Source organism: Callorhinus ursinus, unplaced genomic scaffold (assembly GCF_003265705.2).
Source record: "Callorhinus ursinus isolate GAN/ISIS: 27379988/994484 unplaced genomic scaffold, GSC_fseal_2.0 scaffold10, whole genome shotgun sequence".
Lineage (NCBI taxonomy): Eukaryota > Metazoa > Chordata > Mammalia > Carnivora > Otariidae > Callorhinus > Callorhinus ursinus.
In genome coordinates this window covers 52,030,280-52,050,079 of record NW_027397072.1, presented here as the reverse complement: position 1 = coordinate 52,050,079, position 19,800 = coordinate 52,030,280, and the positions used below count along the sequence as shown (strand labels likewise).

The 19,800-nt window shown below is 35.3% G+C and overlaps 1 protein-coding gene across 11 annotated transcripts in view; it reads left to right on the top strand.

Annotated features, from left to right (window-relative positions):
• The window catches only part of ZNF638 (zinc finger protein 638), a 129,820-nt gene that overhangs the window by 75,698 nt on the left and 34,322 nt on the right, over window positions 1-19,800 (top strand). For 10 of the 11 annotated variants that reach the window (XM_073897553.1, XM_073897554.1, XM_073897556.1 and 7 more), the window contains exons 4-10: window positions 3,924-3,962; window positions 4,947-5,239; window positions 6,272-6,549; window positions 7,942-8,088; window positions 8,953-9,075; window positions 15,154-15,212; window positions 15,551-15,603. In XM_073897553.1, coding sequence (XP_073753654.1) covers window positions 3,924-3,962; window positions 4,947-5,239; window positions 6,272-6,549; window positions 7,942-8,088; window positions 8,953-9,075; window positions 15,154-15,212; window positions 15,551-15,603 — 992 coding nt within the window. The remainder of the gene's footprint in view (window positions 1-3,923; window positions 3,963-4,946; window positions 5,240-6,271; window positions 6,550-7,941; window positions 8,089-8,952; window positions 9,076-15,153; window positions 15,213-15,550; window positions 15,604-19,800) is intronic. The other variant, XM_073897551.1, reaches the window with a different exon arrangement.

The following is a 19,800-nucleotide window of genomic DNA, read 5'->3' as shown; positions in this document are numbered from 1 at the left end:
AACAACCTTGTGAAATGTGTGTGTAATGATTATTTGTGATTTTATCAGTGAGGAAACTGAGGCATAGAGAGTCAACTTCTCTGCTGTCCCACAGCAAATAGTTGGCGTAACTAGTCTATCTAGCCCATGGATCTTTACTCCTTTTCCCCCTTTTTCTGTTCAACAGATTATTCTGAAAAGTTTCTAAGCTGCAAAAGTTGAAGGGATAGTAAACATTCATACATTCATCTTTATTCACCAGTTATTATCATTTGCCACATATAGTTTATATTTTTATTAAACTGTTTTGAACTGTTTGAAAATAAATTGCAAACATGATAACTTCACTCCTCAATCCAGCATCTGTCTCCTAAGAATAAGGAAATTTTTCTACAGTGGTTGTCTGTGGTAAACACATTGAATCCCTGCCTACTCTCCAACCACACTCCCAAACCGGGAGTCAGTCACTGCAGTCTCTTAAGCTAGAACAGCCCACTCTGCCTATTTCTTCTTTCTCTTCTTACCTTACCTTTTCTTGCTTTTCTTTCTTTCTTTCCTTCTTTCCTTCTTTCTTGGATGCTTTCACAATGTTGACTTCTTTTGAAATGACCAGGAAAGGAGTTGTCTTGTAGAATGTCCCAAAGTACATTTTGTACTTTTCTGTTTGTTTCCTTATCATTAAATACACGTTGAAAATTTTTGTCACAAACTATAGGTGATGTGTGTACTTCCCACATTGGGACACAGATACTGTCACTTAGGTCCTTGTTCTTAACCATTATGGTATACTGCCTGTGTGAAGGGTGTCATGCTTCTGAAGCATATTTTAAACTAGTTAGGCAATGTGCAGGTAGTCCAACCTCAACTTGCAGAATAGTATACATTCATTATCTTTCTGCCCTGGGCACCAGAGACAAAAACATTTATTCTAGCAGTCAACCTAGTGAGGATCCAGAACATAATTACGGATTCTTGAATAATAGTCCTCAAGCTCTTGTGAATCCATAAACTGGAGAGCTCCAGAAATGTAATAACATCTTTGTGTTGACAACCAGCATATTTCTAGCATTGTACATATGAGAAAGCTAAGGCTTACTTATATTAACTAACTGGCTTTCAGATACATGGCCATTAAGTGTCAGCACCTACACTCAGACCCTAGCATAGCTTGATTCCAGAAGTCTTGCTTTTTAAACACCATACTGTTAGATTAGAAATTTATCTTCTTAGATGGTAACAGTGTAAGGAAAGTTTTTAAAAGTATAAGTGTAAATGAAACAAAATTATTCAATTTTTGTTGTTTTTTTTAAAGATTTTATTTGTTTATTTGACAGAGACACAGTGAGACAGGGAACACAAGCACGGGGAGTGGGAGAGGGAGAAGCAGGCCTCCCACAGAGCAGGGAGCCTGATGTGGGGCTCGATCCCAGGACCCTGGGATCATGACCTGAGCCGAAGGCAGACGCCCAACAACTGAGCCACCCAGGCGCCCCCAAAATTATCCAAATTTTGACAGTTGTTGATGCCAGATGATAGATACACTGGATTAAAGTTAACTTTTTTTTTTGTTCTTCATAGTTTGTCACCTTATAGTTAAAACAAGATGCCTCAGGCATCATGGCTGCTCTCAGAAGGAAGAAGGGGGCAAGAGGCAGGAAGAACTTTGCCCATGGTTTTGCATCTGTGTCTCATTGTTTTGAACCCATCACTGGCTATATATTCTAAGGAGGTTAGGAAAGCAAATATTTAGCTTTTTTAGCCTTTGTAGTAGAGGCAGACAAGGGAAAAGGGAGTTGAGAATTGTTGTTGAGTTAACCTGCTGTAACAGTGTCTTAGACAAATAGCAACAAATAAAAACCACTTTACCTTTACTTTTTATTTTAAGATTTTATTTATTTATTTGAGAGAGACACAGCGAGAGAGGGAACACAAGCAGGGGGAGTGGGAGAGGGAGAAGCAGGCTTCCTGCTGAGCAAGGAGCCCAATGCGGGGCTCGATCCCAGGACCCTGAGATCATGACTTGAGCCGAAGGCAGACGCTTAACGACTGAGCCACCCAGGCACCCCACCTTTACTATGTTTTTTTTTTTTTTTAAAGATTTTATTTATTTGACACAGAGAGAGGGAGATAGAGAAAGCACAAGCGGGGGAGTGGCAGGCAGGCAGAGGGAGAGGGAGAAGCAGGCTCTCCGCTGAGCAAGGAGCCCGATGTGGGACTCGATCCCAGAACCCTGGGATCATGACCTGAGCTGAAGGCAGCCACCCAACCGACTGAGCCACCCAGGCGCCACTTTACTACTTTTTTTTTTTTTTAAAAGATTTGATTTATTTATTTGAGACAGAATGAGAGAGAGAGAGTGTGCACATGAGGGGGGAGGGTCAGAGGGAGAAGCAGACTCCCTGCTGAGCAGGGAGCCTGATGCGGGACTTGATCCAGGGACTCCAAGATCATGACCTGAGCCGAAGGCAGTTGCTTAACCAGCTGAGCCACCCAGGCGCCCTTTACTACGGTTTTGACCCGATTTTTTTTTTCCTGCCAGGTGACTTGCTGTAAGAGTTGGCTGCCTCCATTTCCTTACCTGGCTCTCCTCTTGGTTATTAAAATTGTTTTTGAATATTAGTTGATTTAATGATTTAATTTCCAATTTAATAATGTTTCCAAAATTTCCAATTAACCTTTTTTTAAAAATTTTTTTATTAAAAAGAGAGGGTGCATGTGAGTCAGGGTTGATGGGGGTGGGGCAGAGGGAGAAGGAGAATCACCACAGGGCTTGATCTCATGATCCTGAGATCATGACCTGAGCTGAGATCAAGAGTCAAACACTTAACCAGCTAAGCCACCCAGGCGCCCCCCAATTAACTTTTAGAGTTCAGAATCTCTAAAAAGTTGAGGAGGAAGATGTCTTTTTCTTAGGCTTCTGTGATGTTACTGTTCCTTATACTTTTTTCTTTTTGTGATTACTACTTAATCTCTTACTGGTTTTTGTTTGTCTGCTTTACTCTTCAGTGTTAGTGTGCATAAAATTCTGTCCTCAGCCCTTTCTCCTACAAACTGTATTCTTTGTTAGTCTCACACAGTCTTTGTACTATACCTGTGGCTTCTGCATGCGTAATTTTTAAATATCTCAGTCCTAATCTTTCCCATAATTACAGATATTTATTTCCAGTTGACCTGAAAATATTCTTGTGTTTACTTCAGAAATGTTTATTGGTTCTCCATTGCTTTTTACTTATGTGCAACCTCTTTACCTGGTTTCAAGGACCTTCACAGTTTCTAACTCGGAGCTACCTTTCCAGGTTTTCCCCCCCTCATAATTCCTTTTCATCATTGCCATGCTGCAGCCAGACCGGTTCCTGGAATAGAACACTTGTTTTGCCTCTAAATTCTATGTATAGCCACTGCATGAAACCTACGTTGATCCATGCCTATTAGTAGACCTTTTTAAGGACCACCTGAAAAGCAGCCTTTGCTGCAAATATTCCAGATTCTTCCACCAGATGTATCTTTTCAAGGACCGCTTGGTACAGCGTAAAGGGCACCATACATGTTGTATTCTGTAGAATGGGGTCCCCGGGAGTTCTGCAAAGTGCATGAATTGTCTTTGTCTTTTAACCCCTACCTAAACTTGTGTCATGTACCTATTCTGTACATCTTAACACTTGTATGTGTATTGCCTATTTTACTTAAACTTTGAAGTCTTTAATGTATTAGGAATGTGTTTCTATTCCTTGAATTGCCTACTAGAATAATGCTTTGATTATTTATTGAATTAGACACTGAAAATACACTTTCAAGAAAATTTTCATATTTTAGTATACTAATAAATTACTGTGTAAACTATGTAAACTTAGGTTTTGAAAAGTCCTCCCGAAACATTGCAGGGAAAGATTGAGACATATAGTCCCATTTTAACTGTTCATTAATACTATTTATTCTCAAAATAGGTATCCCGATTGGAATCCTGAGATCCTCCCATCAAGAAGGTAATTTTTTGAATAGTGGTATTGTTGAGACTTATTTTCTTTTAAAAGTAAACAGGTACTTTTTTTTTTTTTTTAAGGTACTGTTTTTAATTGAGTTCCTGTTTTGATCATTTTTACTTTTAAATAGCAGACAAATGCAACAATCTCTATGAATCTTTCTTTAATTATCCCAGCTTAAATGTGACAGCTTGCCTCTGTGAACGTGTATTTTTTTTTTTTTAGTCTTTTCTGAAAATACTTTATGCTTTTGTTATTGTTTATGTTTGTGGGGTCTTATGTTATAAATGCCTTCAAGGCTGGGAATGGTTTTATTAAGCTTTGTATTCCCTAGGAGGTCCCTTTTTAATGTTTGTATATACAAGTACAGTAGTCAAAGAAATATCTGTAGAGGGGCGCCTCGGTGGCTCAGTTGTTAAGCGTCTGCCTTCAGCTCAGGTCATGATCCCACGGTGCTGGGATCGAGCCCCGCATCGGGGCTCCCTGCTCAGCGGGACGCCTGTTTCTCCCTCTGCTTGTGTTCCCTCTCTCACTGTCTCTCTCTCTCTCTCTCTCTTTCAAATAAATAAATCTTTTAAAAAAAAAAGAGAAATACTTGTAGATGGCATAATCTCAGGAAAAAGTTGAAAAACATTTGTTTATCTAAATCACTTCTTGAATTCTTTATATAACTTAATACTTTCAGTATATAGTTGGCTATAAAATGGTACGGGAAAAGCCCAAGAAATTGATGGAGGATATTCTTCTGTATATTAGCAAAACAGGGGTCCAAGCAATTAGAGGGCAGAGCAAATGTTCTGATTGTTTCTTATTTATCGGTGAATTGTGTCATAACAAATAGGTTTTTGTTTTAAATAAATACATGGTATCAAAGCTTGGTATTATATATAGTCTGTTGTTAAAAAGGAACTTCTGTCATATAACTTAATATGACTTAAATTTACATTAAATCCCTGAATCTTGTGATTCCTCCCCCATACTTTATAGAAATGAAGGCAATAGAAAAGAAAATGAAACTCCAAGAAGACGTTCTCATTCCCCTAGTCCTAGACGTTCTAGGAGATCAAGCTCAAGTCATAGATTCCGTCGATCTCGAAGCCCAGTACGCTATATATACAGACCAAGAAGTCGAAGTCCAAAAATTTGCCATCGTTTCATTTCTAGATACAGATCCAGATCCCGTTCACCATATCGAATGAGAAATCCATTTAGAGGTAGTCCAAAATGCTATCGCTCAGTTAGCCCTGAAAGGACATCACGGAGATCAGTGAGATCATCAGGTACACTTATGGTTATGAATAATAATATATGTTGTAATATATAATATAACATAATAAATTTACTTATTTTGACTAAATTTTTTAGGTTTTTTTGTTTGCATTTTTAAATTCTATGTTTTTATAACAAAAGTGGACATTTTGAGCTATTTGCCTTAGTTCTTTTGATAAGATAGATATATAATACTGTTTTATTTTATTTTAGAATTTCTGTGTGAAATTGACCCACATCCCAACCTAGTCCATTCTTCTTCCTTTTATTAACTATCAGAAGAAATGTGGAAGAGTGTATCTGCCCAAAATCAAATTTAAAAACTGCGGATATGCCAACATCTTAGTTTGCCCATGAATTAATCTAAAAGTTTTTTGGAATATCTCATATTTTCAACTGTGTCTTAATATTGGTTTAGTGACATTTCTAGAATAGCTCATATATGTGATCTTTTTAGAGGTCTCCAAGGTTTTCATTTTTCAACTATATGTCTGTGAAGTCGAATTTCCTGTATACATTTCAACCAAAACAATGTCTCTATCAGATTGGTTGCAGAAGCAGATAGGAGAATCCAGGTTTTTAAGCCCAACATGAAAGTGTTTGGGAAAATACACAGTGGTGCTACTCATCTAACTAATTTTTTGTTTGTTTTGGGAATTAAAGTTGTTTTTCATAAAAATGTTACTTATGCTAACACAGGAGTTTATTATTAAATGAATTAGTAAATACTTTAAAAATTCAATTTCAGTATCTTATGGTTAATATTGATAAATTTAACACAAAAACTCTTTGGAGTCCTCAGTTTTTAAAAGTGAAGATGGATACTGAAATCAAAAGTTTGAGGACCACTGGTGTAAGATTAGCTCATGAATGAAGAATTAAAGACTGAGAATTGTTTTGTGTGTATTTGATTCCTGTCTGGTCTGACAGCGGCTCTGTGTGATAAATATTTGGGCAGTTGAGGAGTTACTCTTTAATGTGATGAGATGGTTTTCACCTTAAGTTCTTTTCAGTTGAAGTTGCATTTATGTCCTTTTTACTAGATAGAAAAAAAGCATTAGAAGATGTAGTACAACGATCTGGGCTTGGGTCAGAATTCAGTAAACAGAAACATCTTGAAATAGTTGATAAAGGACACTCACCAGCACAAAAGCCTAAAACTGGCAGTGGATCAAAGCCATCAGTTAAATCTACAAACCCTACAAAGGGTGATGGAAATTTGGGGGGACATGCTACTCGTTACAAAGCCAAGAATATTGAAGATGACACCTTACCAGAATGTAAACCAGTGTCTGAAAAAGCTGTTTCTATCCAGCGTAAGGTCAGTAGTTCTTTAATTTGTTAGTGTAAGTGTATACATTCATGTGTTATGATACAAAAAAGTTGTTTGAATTTTTTATTTTCATATTTTAAAAGTTTGAAATCGCGGCTTAAATTATGTTGATATGGAATGCTTTATTGGTTGTGCTTATGAATTTAGTAAAAGTCCATTAATTTAAAATCTTGTAGCTTACAAATCCTAGAGGTTTGGCATTTGATGTATCAAGAGTGAGAATATTTTGATGGTTGGTGTTTTTGCTAACCACACAGGCAGGTCATTGTGATGAGTTTTGCTCTCTGTTGGGGGAAGTGAATGTAATCATCAGCAATATTAATGACTTTTTGTAATCTTTGTCAGTAAGCTGTAAAAGTGAGTCTCTACTGAGAATTGATCATTTTTAATCTGTTTTTTACTTTTTTGCTGTACAGTGCACAAGTCAAATACTCTGTTGTCCAATGTAGAATAGCCTATTTTCTGGTACTGATTTATTGGTGTATTTTGACTATAACCTGCTAGTTAAAATGCTGAGGTATTGTTTTATTGTATAGGTTGATTTTATTTATTTATTTGATTAATTTAATCTTTATTGATTAAATTACTACTATAGTAGTATATAAAGCATCCTGAGAACATTAGAGTAATTGCCAAGGTTAGGGCAGATTATCAGATGTTTAATATTAACAAGTCTTCAGGTATTTAGGTATACATTCCTAAATATTTTCAACAGCTATAAATCCTTGCCTTTAAAGAGCTTATATTTAGAAAGATACGCTTAACATAATCAACCTGTAATTACACAATTTTGAAGAGTGTTAGGAAGAAGTTTTAGTATAGGGAAAATTTTGAAGAGGCTAAATTAATCTATAATACTCTTTTCATTTTGTTTCAAGACTTCTAGATGGTGGCAGTGGACCTTTTTTTTTAAGTCCGTTTTTAATATAGGTGATAAGTTTGATATTACAGGTTTTATACATACTATATATGAGTCTTTTAAAATGTTACACCTATCTAGATATCATTTCAACTATTAAAACACAAAGTGCACAAAGCTATAGTTTTATCTTTATTAGTGTTGGGCCGTGTAGATTCATGTAGAAAAATATTCTTCAGTAGTTTGGACCATGCCATAGGTCTTGTTTGTTACAAAATGCTTCTAAACAGAAAGCATCTATGATTGTGTTTACCTGTAAACTCTGATCACTGTTAGGGTTGAGTGGCAAAATATAAAACATATCTTACTTCTTTAGCATTTAAAAATTTTTATTAAATTGTGCTAAAATATTTAGAAAAGTCTGTTTAAAAGGCTTAGGTTACATTGGGAATTATTGTACTTTATGGCTTAATTCGGTTTTTTTTGTTTTTTTTTTTTAATTTTCTTTCATTCAAAAATAGCTTCGGAAAGACCAGTCTTCACATTATGGTTCAGTTCTTCTTATATCTGAATTACCAGAGGATGGCTGTACTGAAGAAGATATTAGAAAAATATTTCAACCATTTGGAAAAGTTAATGATGTCCTCGTTGTTCCTTATAGAAAAGAAGTGAGTTATTCACTCTGTTCTAAAAATACATACAAAGTTACTATATTATAAAGTCTGGTTATTACTTTATAATGATCTTTTAGCAACTTTTACTATATATATAATTGTTAATTGAGAGTTAATGTAAATGCTTGGATTCCAGTGAACAAGGTCCCCAAGTACCGTTCTTTTAGAACAGGGATTGGCATACTTTTTCTGTAAAGGGCCAGGTAGTAAATATTTTAGGCTTTGTATACCATAGGATTGCAGCTATTCAATTCTCCCATTGTAGTACAAGGGCAGCCATAAATAATATACAAATGAATGGGTATGGCTGTGTTCAAAAAAAATACGCAAAAACAGGTGGCAGGTTATAGTTTGCTTTCTCATTTCTTTAGCACACTGGTAAGATTATACTAAAAAATTATTTTTTTGTACAGTATTTTTTACATGTGGGTCCTATAACTCACACGGTAAAGTTCATCAAAATTATGAACCCTGGACTAAGCAGAACATAAAATTGTGCGATGAACGGGAATGTAGTTGGTAGTGTTCTTTATTGCAAGAAGCTTTAAAAATGTCAGACTTCACAGCAGCTAGGCCAGATCCTGCGTTTTCTCCATTTATTCCATGAGCCCACCATGGACTTCTGTTTCCCTTCTTCTTATCTTGGTAATAAGGTTAAATGTCCATTTCATGTGTGAAAACACCCTAGAGATCAAATGACACTTTGGCAAAACAAAAAGAGATAAGAGCAACCAGGACTTGTAATTTCGTAGTTTTATGTTCAAAAAGTACGAAAGTACAAAAAGTACAAAAAGTACTAAGTCATGCAGAGAATTTTGAGTTAGATTTTTGACTAAAAATTTAATACATTTTATTTAGGCTTACTTGGAAATGGAATTTAGAGAGGCAGTTACTGCAGTCATGAAGTACATTGAAACAACACCTCTTCTGATAAAAGGGAAAAGTGTGAAAGTATGTGTTCCAGGAAAGAAAAAATCACAGGTAAACTGGATTTAGATCAAACATGTCTCGTTCGTTGTTGATAAAGTTTGACTTTTCAAAGTGTGACACCTACAGAAAAATGCATAGAACATAAATTTATGTTCACTCAATAGATTGTGTATGGATTGAAATACATTGAAATTAACAACTTTATATCTACATAAATAGCACTATAAACAGTGTTAAATGACAAGCAATAGACTAGGAGAAAATACTTTACAAAATTAGCAAACATTGGGGCGTCTGGGTGGCTCAGTTGTTAAGCGTCTGCCTTCGGCTCAGGTCATGATCCCAGGATCCTGGGATCGAGCCCCGCATAGGGCTCCCTGCTCCACGGGAAGCCTGCTTCTCTCTCTCCCACTCCCCCTGCTTGTGTTTCCTCTCTCACTGTCCTTCTCTCTCTCTCTCTCAAATAAATAAATAAAATCTTAAAAAAAAAATTAGCAAACATCTCTGAAACCTACCTAGGTCACAAACTAACATTGACAACATCCTGGAAGCCCCTTGCATACTTCTTCCGAATCCTTAAACCCTCCCTTCTGCCCAAAAGTAACCCCTCACTTGATTTCTAATACCATAGTTGAGTTTTGCCTGTCTTGAACTTTAAATAAAGAGAATGACAGAGTGTATATATTCTTTTGGGTCTTTTGCTTCCTTAGAAATACTACTGTTTATGAATTTAGTCTTTCTAGATCATTTTTTATGCTTTATATATTTATTGATAATGTCTATAGAAGTAACTTACAAATATATTCAGTAAGTTTTACTTTGTATATGAGTGTTCTTTTCATGTAATTATATTTGCTGAAGAATGTTTACTTCAAAGGGGCTTTGTAGTACACATTTTTCAATCAGCAATTTAATTTGGAGATCTAAGCATGTTTGTACATACAGGTTTTCCTCATTCCTCCTAACTTCTTTGTGGTATCACTTTGTATATATATGCCACAGTTATTTTACCAGTTACTTATGGATTTGATATTTAGGTTATCTCTAATTTTTCACTGTTATAACAGGACTATGTTAACTTCCTAGATTATGGCTTTTACAGGCCTTTCTTATGCATTTATGGTACTGTTTTTATAAGGTGATAATCTAGTGGAATTGCTGAGTTATAGGATATACAGTAATATCAGGTCTCATGTTAAGTAGCCATAATAATTTACAGTCTGATAATAATGAGAGTACTGGTGTTTTTGTATTATTCGCAACGTCTTAGTATTTGCAGTTTTAAAATCCAGTATGTAAAATAGGTATCGAGCTTCAATTTCATTTTCCTGATTACTGTTAAACTTCAGTATCTTAATATAATAGCTATTACTGTCTTAATGAGTTGTGTATACCTTTTCTCCTCTTTGTATTGGGTTGTTTGCCTTTTTAAAAAAACTTCATTTGAAGGTGTTCATGATTTTAGATACTAATTTTGTATTACTTATGAGAAGCATTTTCTTCTAGTATGTTGTTTATATGTATATCCATATATAAAGTTTTTAATTTCAGTGTACTCAAGTTGATTTTTTCCTCCTCTTAATGGCTTCTGCTTTTTTTTTCTTTTGTTTTAGAAGACCTTCTCTATAGCAGTGCCAAAAAGATACGATTCCATTATTATATTGATCTATAAGTTGTGGTTAATGTGTTGCTGGGATCAATACTGTTTCCAAAATGGATAACCAACTAGGCCAACACCATTTGTACCGAATTGGTTATTCCTCATTGATTTCAAAAGTTATCTTTATGTGTATAAATTACCCTACACACACAGATCTCTATCAGACTATTGTTAGATCAGTCTGTTTATTTCTCTTACAGTACTATGTGATTTCATTCATTATAACAGTTACTGTAATTTTACATAATTGCCGTTTTTCTAGTAGAATCCTTTTTCTTCTTTATTTAAAATTTATTTTGAAAAAAAAATATATTTGGGGTACCTGGGTGGCTCAGTTGGTTAAGCGTCCAACTCTCGGTTTCAGCTCAGGTTCTAATCTCAGGGTCCTGCGATTGAGCCCCACGTTGGGCTCCATGTGCAGCGCGAAGTCTGCTTTCCCCCTCCCTCTCCCTTCCCCTCTGATCCTCCCCCTACGTGCTCCTGTGCGCGAACGCATATATTCTCTCTCCCTCTCTCAAATAAATAGATAAAAATCAAAAATTTATTTTGGTTAATCTTGAACATTTACTCCCGCTATTGGTTTTAGAATCCATTTAAAAATGTTCTCTGAAAAATCTTATTGGGAGTTTAATATTGTATTGATGATTTATAATACTTTTTCTGTTCAGAAACAGGGTTTGTCTCCGTTTATTTAGACTTCATTTAGTGTCTTTTAATAATGTTCTTTTGTAATGTTTCCATAGTGTACATTTTGGAAGGGATGTTAAGTTTATTTCTTACTTATATATTTATTTGTGTATATTTCATAAATACTACTTAAATTGGTATTCCATAAAGAATCTATATTTTTTATTTCATTTAATGTTTTCTGGTTAGTTACTACTAGAGTAACGCATAATCCTAGGTTACATCTGCTACATGCCATCTATTTATTTCCATTGTCCTGATTTGAATAATGAATTTTATGGTAACCCTAGTTATTAACAGTTTTATCACTCAGGATTTCTTATATTTTCAACTAACAGAAAACTTCACCAGTGGTTTATGAAAGAAATAGGAGGTTTATTTGTCTCATAACAGAAAATCTATAGGTAGGTGGTCCATGGCTGGTGCAACAGCTCCATAATATCATCAGGAACCCAGACTTTTTATTTTTCTGATTCTTTATTCCACCTTTAGCGTGTACTTTTCACCCTCAGTTGTAAGATGGTTGCTGTACCTTCTGGCATCATTTTTATCTTCCAAGCAGAAAGAAAGGAATAAAGGAATGAAAATCAAAAGCAAAAAAGGGTTTTGATTTTTTAAGAAAATTATTTTTTTGTGGAAGAATGAGTTTCTCAGCAACTTTTACCTACATTTCATTTATCAGAACAGTGACACGTAACCTTCTCTAGTTGCAGAGGAGGTTAGGGAGAAGCAAGAATTGAATGTATAATTTAAGAACATAAACTTTATCCTGTAGACAGTTAAGTGTTATTCAAGGTTTTGAACAGAACTATGACACAAAATGGATGGATTAGATAGATTGATTTGGGAGTGATCTGCAGAATGAATTAGGCAAATGACTGAAGAAGGCAAAGAAAAGAGTGGTGAAAGGGGAGAAGAGAAAAAAACCACTGAGTACATTTAGAAGACTCATCTAGCCAACCAGCTTATTGTGATGATAGTAATGGTTTCAGGTAGATTAGTAAACTTGAGATAGGAAGGAGAAACAGCTTAAACCAGTTACTCTCCCGTGAGACCTGGCTGATCATTAAATTTTGTGAACTGGGGAGAAAGTCCGTCTTCTTTAATACTGAAAAGTTTAATCTTGGAAAATAGGTGAATAAAGATACATTTAGGCTATTAGAATTCTATTTCAGTAAGGTTAAAATAATTCTCTTTGATAACATTTTGATAAGGTTGGTAAGGTAGCAGCAGAAGTCCAAGAAGAGCCCAATCATATTTACTATTCTGATTTTCATAGTGATGGATAGGGGAAGCTGTCAGCACTATAAACTAGAAAACATGCCATCTGTGTCAAAAATATTGATATTCTTCAACTAAATATAGTTTGGATAAGGTGAACTCATGACTCCTCTGTTGTAATCGAGCAGCCTTCCTAGGGACTGATTGGAGGAGACCGCATAGAAAACTCCAGCCATGGCTGTTTCAGAATGGAAGTGTATAGATAACCTTCTTAGCTTCTTATTACAGGGGAAGACATCAAATTTCCTTGCTAGAGCAAGCCAAAAATAGGCTGGGAGCCCAAACTAGGAAGAATGGCAGTGCTATAGTTTTCTTGGTCCAGATCTTAATTTTGGCATTAATAGTCATACCAAGACAAAAGGTTTCTGCCCACATTTGATATTTCATGTTAGGACTGCCTTTGACTCTGGCTTTGATTCAAAGAATATTCTCTCCATTTGGCTACTTCTTCAAATCAATAAAGAAATGTTAAAGAAAAGGCGAAAATTGCCCTCATCCCTGTATTTAAACCTGAAGGATTTAGGTGAATGAATCTGCGCAACTCTTAACAAACTCAATTACCTTGTCTTTAATTATAAGCCAGTGTAGACCTCAGTTCTTAATACAGATTCTTAGCCATTTTTGAGCTACCTTCACCACCACCACTACCAAGAATCTGATGAAAGCAAGCTTCCCCCCCCACAGAATTAGACAGTAGTCCATACTCCCCAAATTTTCTTTAATGGAGCAGGAACACTTGATCTACAAAAAAGTATCAGATTTTCCATTGCAACTATGGAATAGTGCTGCAGCTCAGCTCTACAAAAACAAAACGAAAACAACACTTAAAAAATTTTAATTTAGTATTTTCAGAAAGATTCACGTCGACATTATATTGAAAACCCAGAGTAGGCAGTCAGCTAAGATCCAAGAAGATTGCATGGAAATGGAAAACAGTGCCGGGAAACCGTTATCAGTGGTTTGAACATCATAGAAAAACCTAAATGAGTAACAAATAAAACCAAAGATAAAATCAGAATTCATCAGATGAGAGTTTAATTTCATTTTAATTGAAAAACTTTCTTAAAAATCTGTTACATGTCAGGCATTGTGGTATCTGCAGAAGATAGAGTGATGAACAAGACAGATGTGCTCTCACTCTTGGGACTTATAGTCTATTAGTGATGAAGAGGAAAGACGTGGATATATTTGGGAGACCCAGTCTGCATATAACTGAAATTCCAGAAAGAGGACACCACTTTAATACAGTGGAAGATTTTAAATTTTATAGTTAAGCAGGGGCAGCCTCTAGTGATTCAGGCAGAAACAATATAAATAGGAAAAGGAATAGTCTAGTCTTAGATAGCAGAGCAACACATTCTCAAGGTTGAATGGAAGAAAGGTCAATTCTTTGTAATTCATTAATTCCACCTTTTACTATTGATGTACATTTTCTTACCACTGTCTTACAAAAAATATTTCAAATAATACCGTGACATTTCAGTATCTAGTTGCTATCACACTGGTTCAGTCTACCACCATCTTTTGCTTTGTTGCTATAGTAGTATCATGACAATAGAGATTGTCCTTCTCTTCTTGCCTTTTCACTCACCTTGACTCTCTTCTCAACATGGAACCAGATCTTGCCATTCCTAGACTCAGAACCTTTGATCACACTCAGACGAAAAGCCAGTACTCAAAATGGCTGAGTTTACACCACACATTCCACCCACACTCTACCCCCAAACCACTACATACCTCTTTCTCTCCTTCTCTATTTCCAACCCCAAGCATCATTTATACTTCTAAAACAAGCTAATAGGCATAGATCTCAAAAGCCTGTACAGTTGCTGTTACTTCTGTCTGGAATGCTCTCAACACAGGTAATGGCTTGCTCTCTTACCTCTTCTAGGTATTTGCTCATATATCACCTTTTTGGTGAGACTTGTTTAACAGACTTATTGAAAGTTGCTCCTCATTCCCCCAACAAGAGCACTTCTGTTTCCTTTCTCTGTTACTTTTTTCCACAGCACTTGTTGCTAATGGACATAATATGTATGTATTTTTAATTTCCTTGTGGTTTTTCTTTCCTTACCCCTTGAAGTTAAACTTGTTTGAAAGTAGGTAGGGACTTTGTTTTATTTACTGCTCCTCTCCAGTGCCTAAAATTGTGCTTGACAATTGGTGAATAGTCAGTAAATATATGTTAAATTGATCTGAATGTCATAATAATGTTTTTTGTTGTATTTCTTTATGCTTGTGTGTATTTTTTATTTTTTTTTAAGATTTTATTTATTTGAGAGAAAGAATGAGAGAGAGAGAGAGCATGAGAGGGGGTTGGGTCAGAGGGAGAAGCAGACTCCCTGCTGAGCAGTCCGGGACTCCAGGATCATGACCTGAGCCGAAGGCAGTCGCTTAACCAACTGAGCCACCCAGGCGCCCTTGTGTGTATTTTCTAAAGTGCCCTTTATAATTGGGGAAGAAACTAAGATTTTCTTTCTCAAAATCTTTTTCTTTCATAGAACAAAGAGATGAAGAAAAAGACTGCAGATTCAAAGAAAGCATCTGCAGCTACTTTAAAGTAAGTAATTCCATGATTTCATATGCGAGAATGAATGTGCATATGAATTAATTTTAAAATTTTTATACAACTGCATTTTTAATATATTTTATTATCCTGACTCCAGTTTAAATGGGGCATTGTTGAAATTCAATTACATTAAACTTTATTTAATTTTTAATTAAGTTAGCTCTGTGCCCAACGTGGGGCTTGAACTTATCCTGAGATGAGGAGTCGCATGCCCTACCTACTGAGCCAGCCAGGCACCCCTAAACTTTTTTAGATTTAAGCTTTGCATCTTTAGAAGTTTTAGAACTTAGAATTTCAATCTTTGCCTAATTTTTTCTTCTCTCAAATAGAAAAGATATAGACGCTTCCAAAGCTGTTGAAACTGTGACTTCAGCTTCTGCCAGTAAGTTGTTACTTTTAATACTCCAAATAAGTATATTTTGTCAGTTTACTAGAAACTTCTTGCAGGATGATGCTAGGAAAACATTATTGTGCTTTAGTAGAGGGGACCCATATTGGCCCCCATATTAAGCTAGTGGTTAAGAGTTAATACATGAAGACTCAGTGAGATAGTGCATAGTTCCATAGTAATAGCTGTTTAGGTTAATTTTGTAATACCTCCTTCCATCCCCTACCAGTAAGACAAAACATACAAGACAAAACATGTTAAAGTTGCTTGTTTAGTCTCCTTTGATTTTGAAAGTTTGCTGAGAGCCAAAAGGTAAACAAAAAAGACCAGACAGAAATCGATGTTATTACATTCATGTGTTAAAGTTGTTTCTTTATACTCAGGAAAACATTGCAGGTCTTTGTTATGAATCTAACTAAGTGAATTTCTATACAATTTTAATAAACTGAATTTTCTCTTTTAATGCCAAAACAAACACTCCTGAGTTTATTAAGAATAGATGGCTTGATAGTGAAGGATGAGAAAGAAAAGCTAAAATAAAGTAGACATAAACTATATCTAGAAAGTTAGATTGTTTTGTATGTTCTCTTTTAGAAAGACAAGTGTATAGTGTGTTCTGGGTTTCTATTCAGAAATTCATATATATATGTGTGTGTACATATATATGGGGAAGGAGGGATAGAGAGATGCAGATTACTTTAGTTAGGGAGATGATACAACAAAGGTAACAGAATTGGGGAATCACTTTGTAGAAGTCCTTGAAGCGTCGTGCTGGGAAGTTTTTTAATTTGACTTCATTAATAGCATTTCTCAAAATATGTGTGTGGGAGACTAATTCCTGGAAGATGTTTTGGATCAGATTTGTATTATAGCTTTTTTTTTTTTCTTAAAAAAAAAAAAAATCCACAGAACACGTTTCCGTTATGAAGTCCTGCAGGAAAGAAACCTATTTAGCTTTGTTTAACCCACTGTTCATGAAGGTTGGCTAAAGTTCTTGCCATTTTTCCTCTTTAAGACCTAGTAATGGTTACAGACTCTGGGAAATTGCCACAGAGAATAAAAATCCTATTTGTGTAGGATTCTTATATAGATTGGATAAATGGAGATGAAAAATCCTGTTGAAGCAGCTCATTCTGCCCATGGGTCCTTTCCCCATGCTTTAATAAAACCACCTTTTTGCACCAAAAAGAAAAAGAAAAAATATCCTATTGAGAAAACACAGTTGGGATTCACTTTAAGGTAATAGGGACCTGATATAAAAAAATGTTAATTAAAATGGTGTGCGATGGTAAAATCTGAATGTTTATTCTATAAATTTTCTAGTGGATAAAATATAAAATTAAAATAATTTAAAATTTTCAAGGTTTTAGGCTAGGTAGATTTTATTTTATTTTATTTTTTAAAGATTTTATTTATTTGACAGGGAGACACAGTGAGAGAGGGAACACAAGCAGGGGGAGTGGGAGAGGGAGAAGCAGGCTTCCCATGGAGCAGGGAGCCCGATGTGGGGCTCCATCCCAGGACCCTGGGATCATGACCTGAGCCGAAGGCAGATGCTTAACGACTAAGCCACCCAGGCACCCCTAGGCTAGGTAGATTTTACTAGAAGAGTGTGGTGATATTGATTATATATATACGTGACAGGAAAACTTAAATGTACTGATTTCTTTGAGAAAAACCATGAACTCAGATTTCAACATTGATAAATTTCATCTGTCAAACACTTATCTAGTGGAGATATCCTTAGGTCACCCAGTCACAGGGTGTTGAAAGTGGGATACTTGAGAAATTTTTTGTTAAGTGTAACATCTAAATTTTGGGAGTGGTCCTAACATAATAAAAGCAATGAGTAGAGGGAGAAGTGCTTCAAACCAAGTACATCTCCCTTCTAATAGAAATGTAGAAAGACAGGAGCCGGTAAATAGGATTGAGAAAGTGTCAGGTGAAGTAAGGGTGCACGATATCTTTTTTGAGATTAGCAATGTCAAATTGAACAGTGATAGGCTAATTAGGGTAGTTTTTATTAATTTTTTAGAGAGAGAGTGTGCACACACGTGGGTGCCCACAACTGAGCAAGAACGAGGGGCAGAGGGAGAGGGAGTCTGAAGCACACTGCACACTGAGAGTGCGGAGCCTAATATGGGACTGGATCTCAGGATGCTGAGATGACCTGAGTGGAAACCAAGAGTCAGACGCTCAACCGACTGAGGCACTCAGTCGCCCCTAATTAGGTAATTTTAAAGAGAACTTCGGTTACAAGCACAAATCAACAAGGATGAAGAGAAGTACAGGAAAGAAGCAAAAGTATAATTTGATCAGAAAGAGAAACTTGAGAACCGTTACCCATCACTAGTTAAAAAGAAAATACTGAGCACCTACTATATGCTTATAATTGGATGTACTTTTTAAAGTATTAGGATACATCAGTAAACCAGTAGGCAAGATCTCTATTTCCAAGTAGCTTGTATACTAACTTGAGGTGACAGGTGATATATACGAAATAACATGTTTTATAAAGTGAAAAGTGTGACAGGATAAAGGAGATCTAGGGTTAGTTTGGAGTTCAAATTTACTTTAGAATAAGGTAATGATTTGTTAAGAGTCTACTAAGGGGCATAATCTATGCCAGAAGACAGAAAACAAGGGAAAGAAACTTAGCATTGGTTACACTAATACTAGGCAATTTATGTTATCTTCCTTCATCTTTCAAATCACCTCATTTTATAGATGAGAAAACAGATTCAGCGATTAATAACTTACTCAGGGTTAAATGACTTGGGGTAAGAGTAAGGATTCAGATCTAAAACTGTATGAATGCAAAGCTATTCACTTAAATAACTCCCTCTCTTGAGAATGAAAACTTGTTCTTAATCTCCTTTGATTGCTCTTTTATCTTCCCTTAATGGTTTCCCTAAATGTTTGTTCCTCTTATGTCATACTTTTCTTCCTGATTTTATCTTCGTACAGCATTAAGGACCACTGACATCTTGTATACACATGCAAACTCTACCCCCTCAAGTTTACTCCTCTCATTTGTTATCTAACAATCATCACTCATCATCAAGTGTGGAAATTGTTAGTAATCCTTTCTCTGTCTTTTCTCTTCTGTCCTACCCAGTTCAAACTTAAATAACATTTTCCTCTTTTCATACAATCAGTGGCTGATTCAAACTAGTTTTCTCTCACATCTGTTTCATTCAAGCTATGTCTTTTGCCTTTGCTTCATCACACCTGTAACTGTTTTAATTGATTCATATTTGAATTTTGAGGATAGCCTCCTAACTGATATTTTTATTCCACTCTCTGCTTCATTATTCATACTGTTGCCCTGAGATCTCTTTAAGGCAGATCTGATCATTCTACTCTCAGTGACTCATAGGAGAAAGTCCAAATTCTTTAGCATTGAATAAATGACCCTTTACCCTTTGTCCCAGATTACTTAATAGTGAGACTAGTAGAAGTGTTCCATTAAGGTTAGGGGCAAAAGAAGGGATACTCATCAGTTCTGTGAATTACCGTAAATATTGTCCTAAAACCAATAGCCACTAGCCAGTGCAAGTCAAGAGGCATAAAAATTGGAAAGTATGATTCAACATTATTATTTGCAAATGTGTATATATGACGGAAAACCCAAGAGAGTCTACTGAAATGCTATTAAATCTAATTAGCCACCTTAATTTTCTAAATTAATATAGGGTTTCAATTGCTTTATTATGTAAAAAGTAACCATTTAATGAAATCTAATAAAATATTCCATTTAAAATCATAAAAAGGGTAAAAGCGATGAAAAGAATTTTAAAATACTGTAAGGCATAAAGTAGTGCTATGTGGGAAAACAGCTCATTCTTTGATTGAAAGCTTCTCACCATTATAATGTGCCTTTTTTTCTTATATTAAGATAAATGTTAGGAACCCAATAAAACTGCCAGTAAGATTCTTTTTTAATTTGAATATAGTTGGCACAAACAATAAGATTTTTAAACCGTATAAGCTGATTATAAAGTTTATACATAAAGAATGAACATAGAATAGACAGGAAAATTCTGCAGAGGAAGAATAATTAGGACAGACTAGCACTAACAGATATTAAAATATATTACAGAGGTAAAGATTCAAAATAGTTTCATGTAGTTGCACAAATAGACAAAACATCAGTAGGACAGAGATTCCAGAGGTAGTTCCCAGGACATA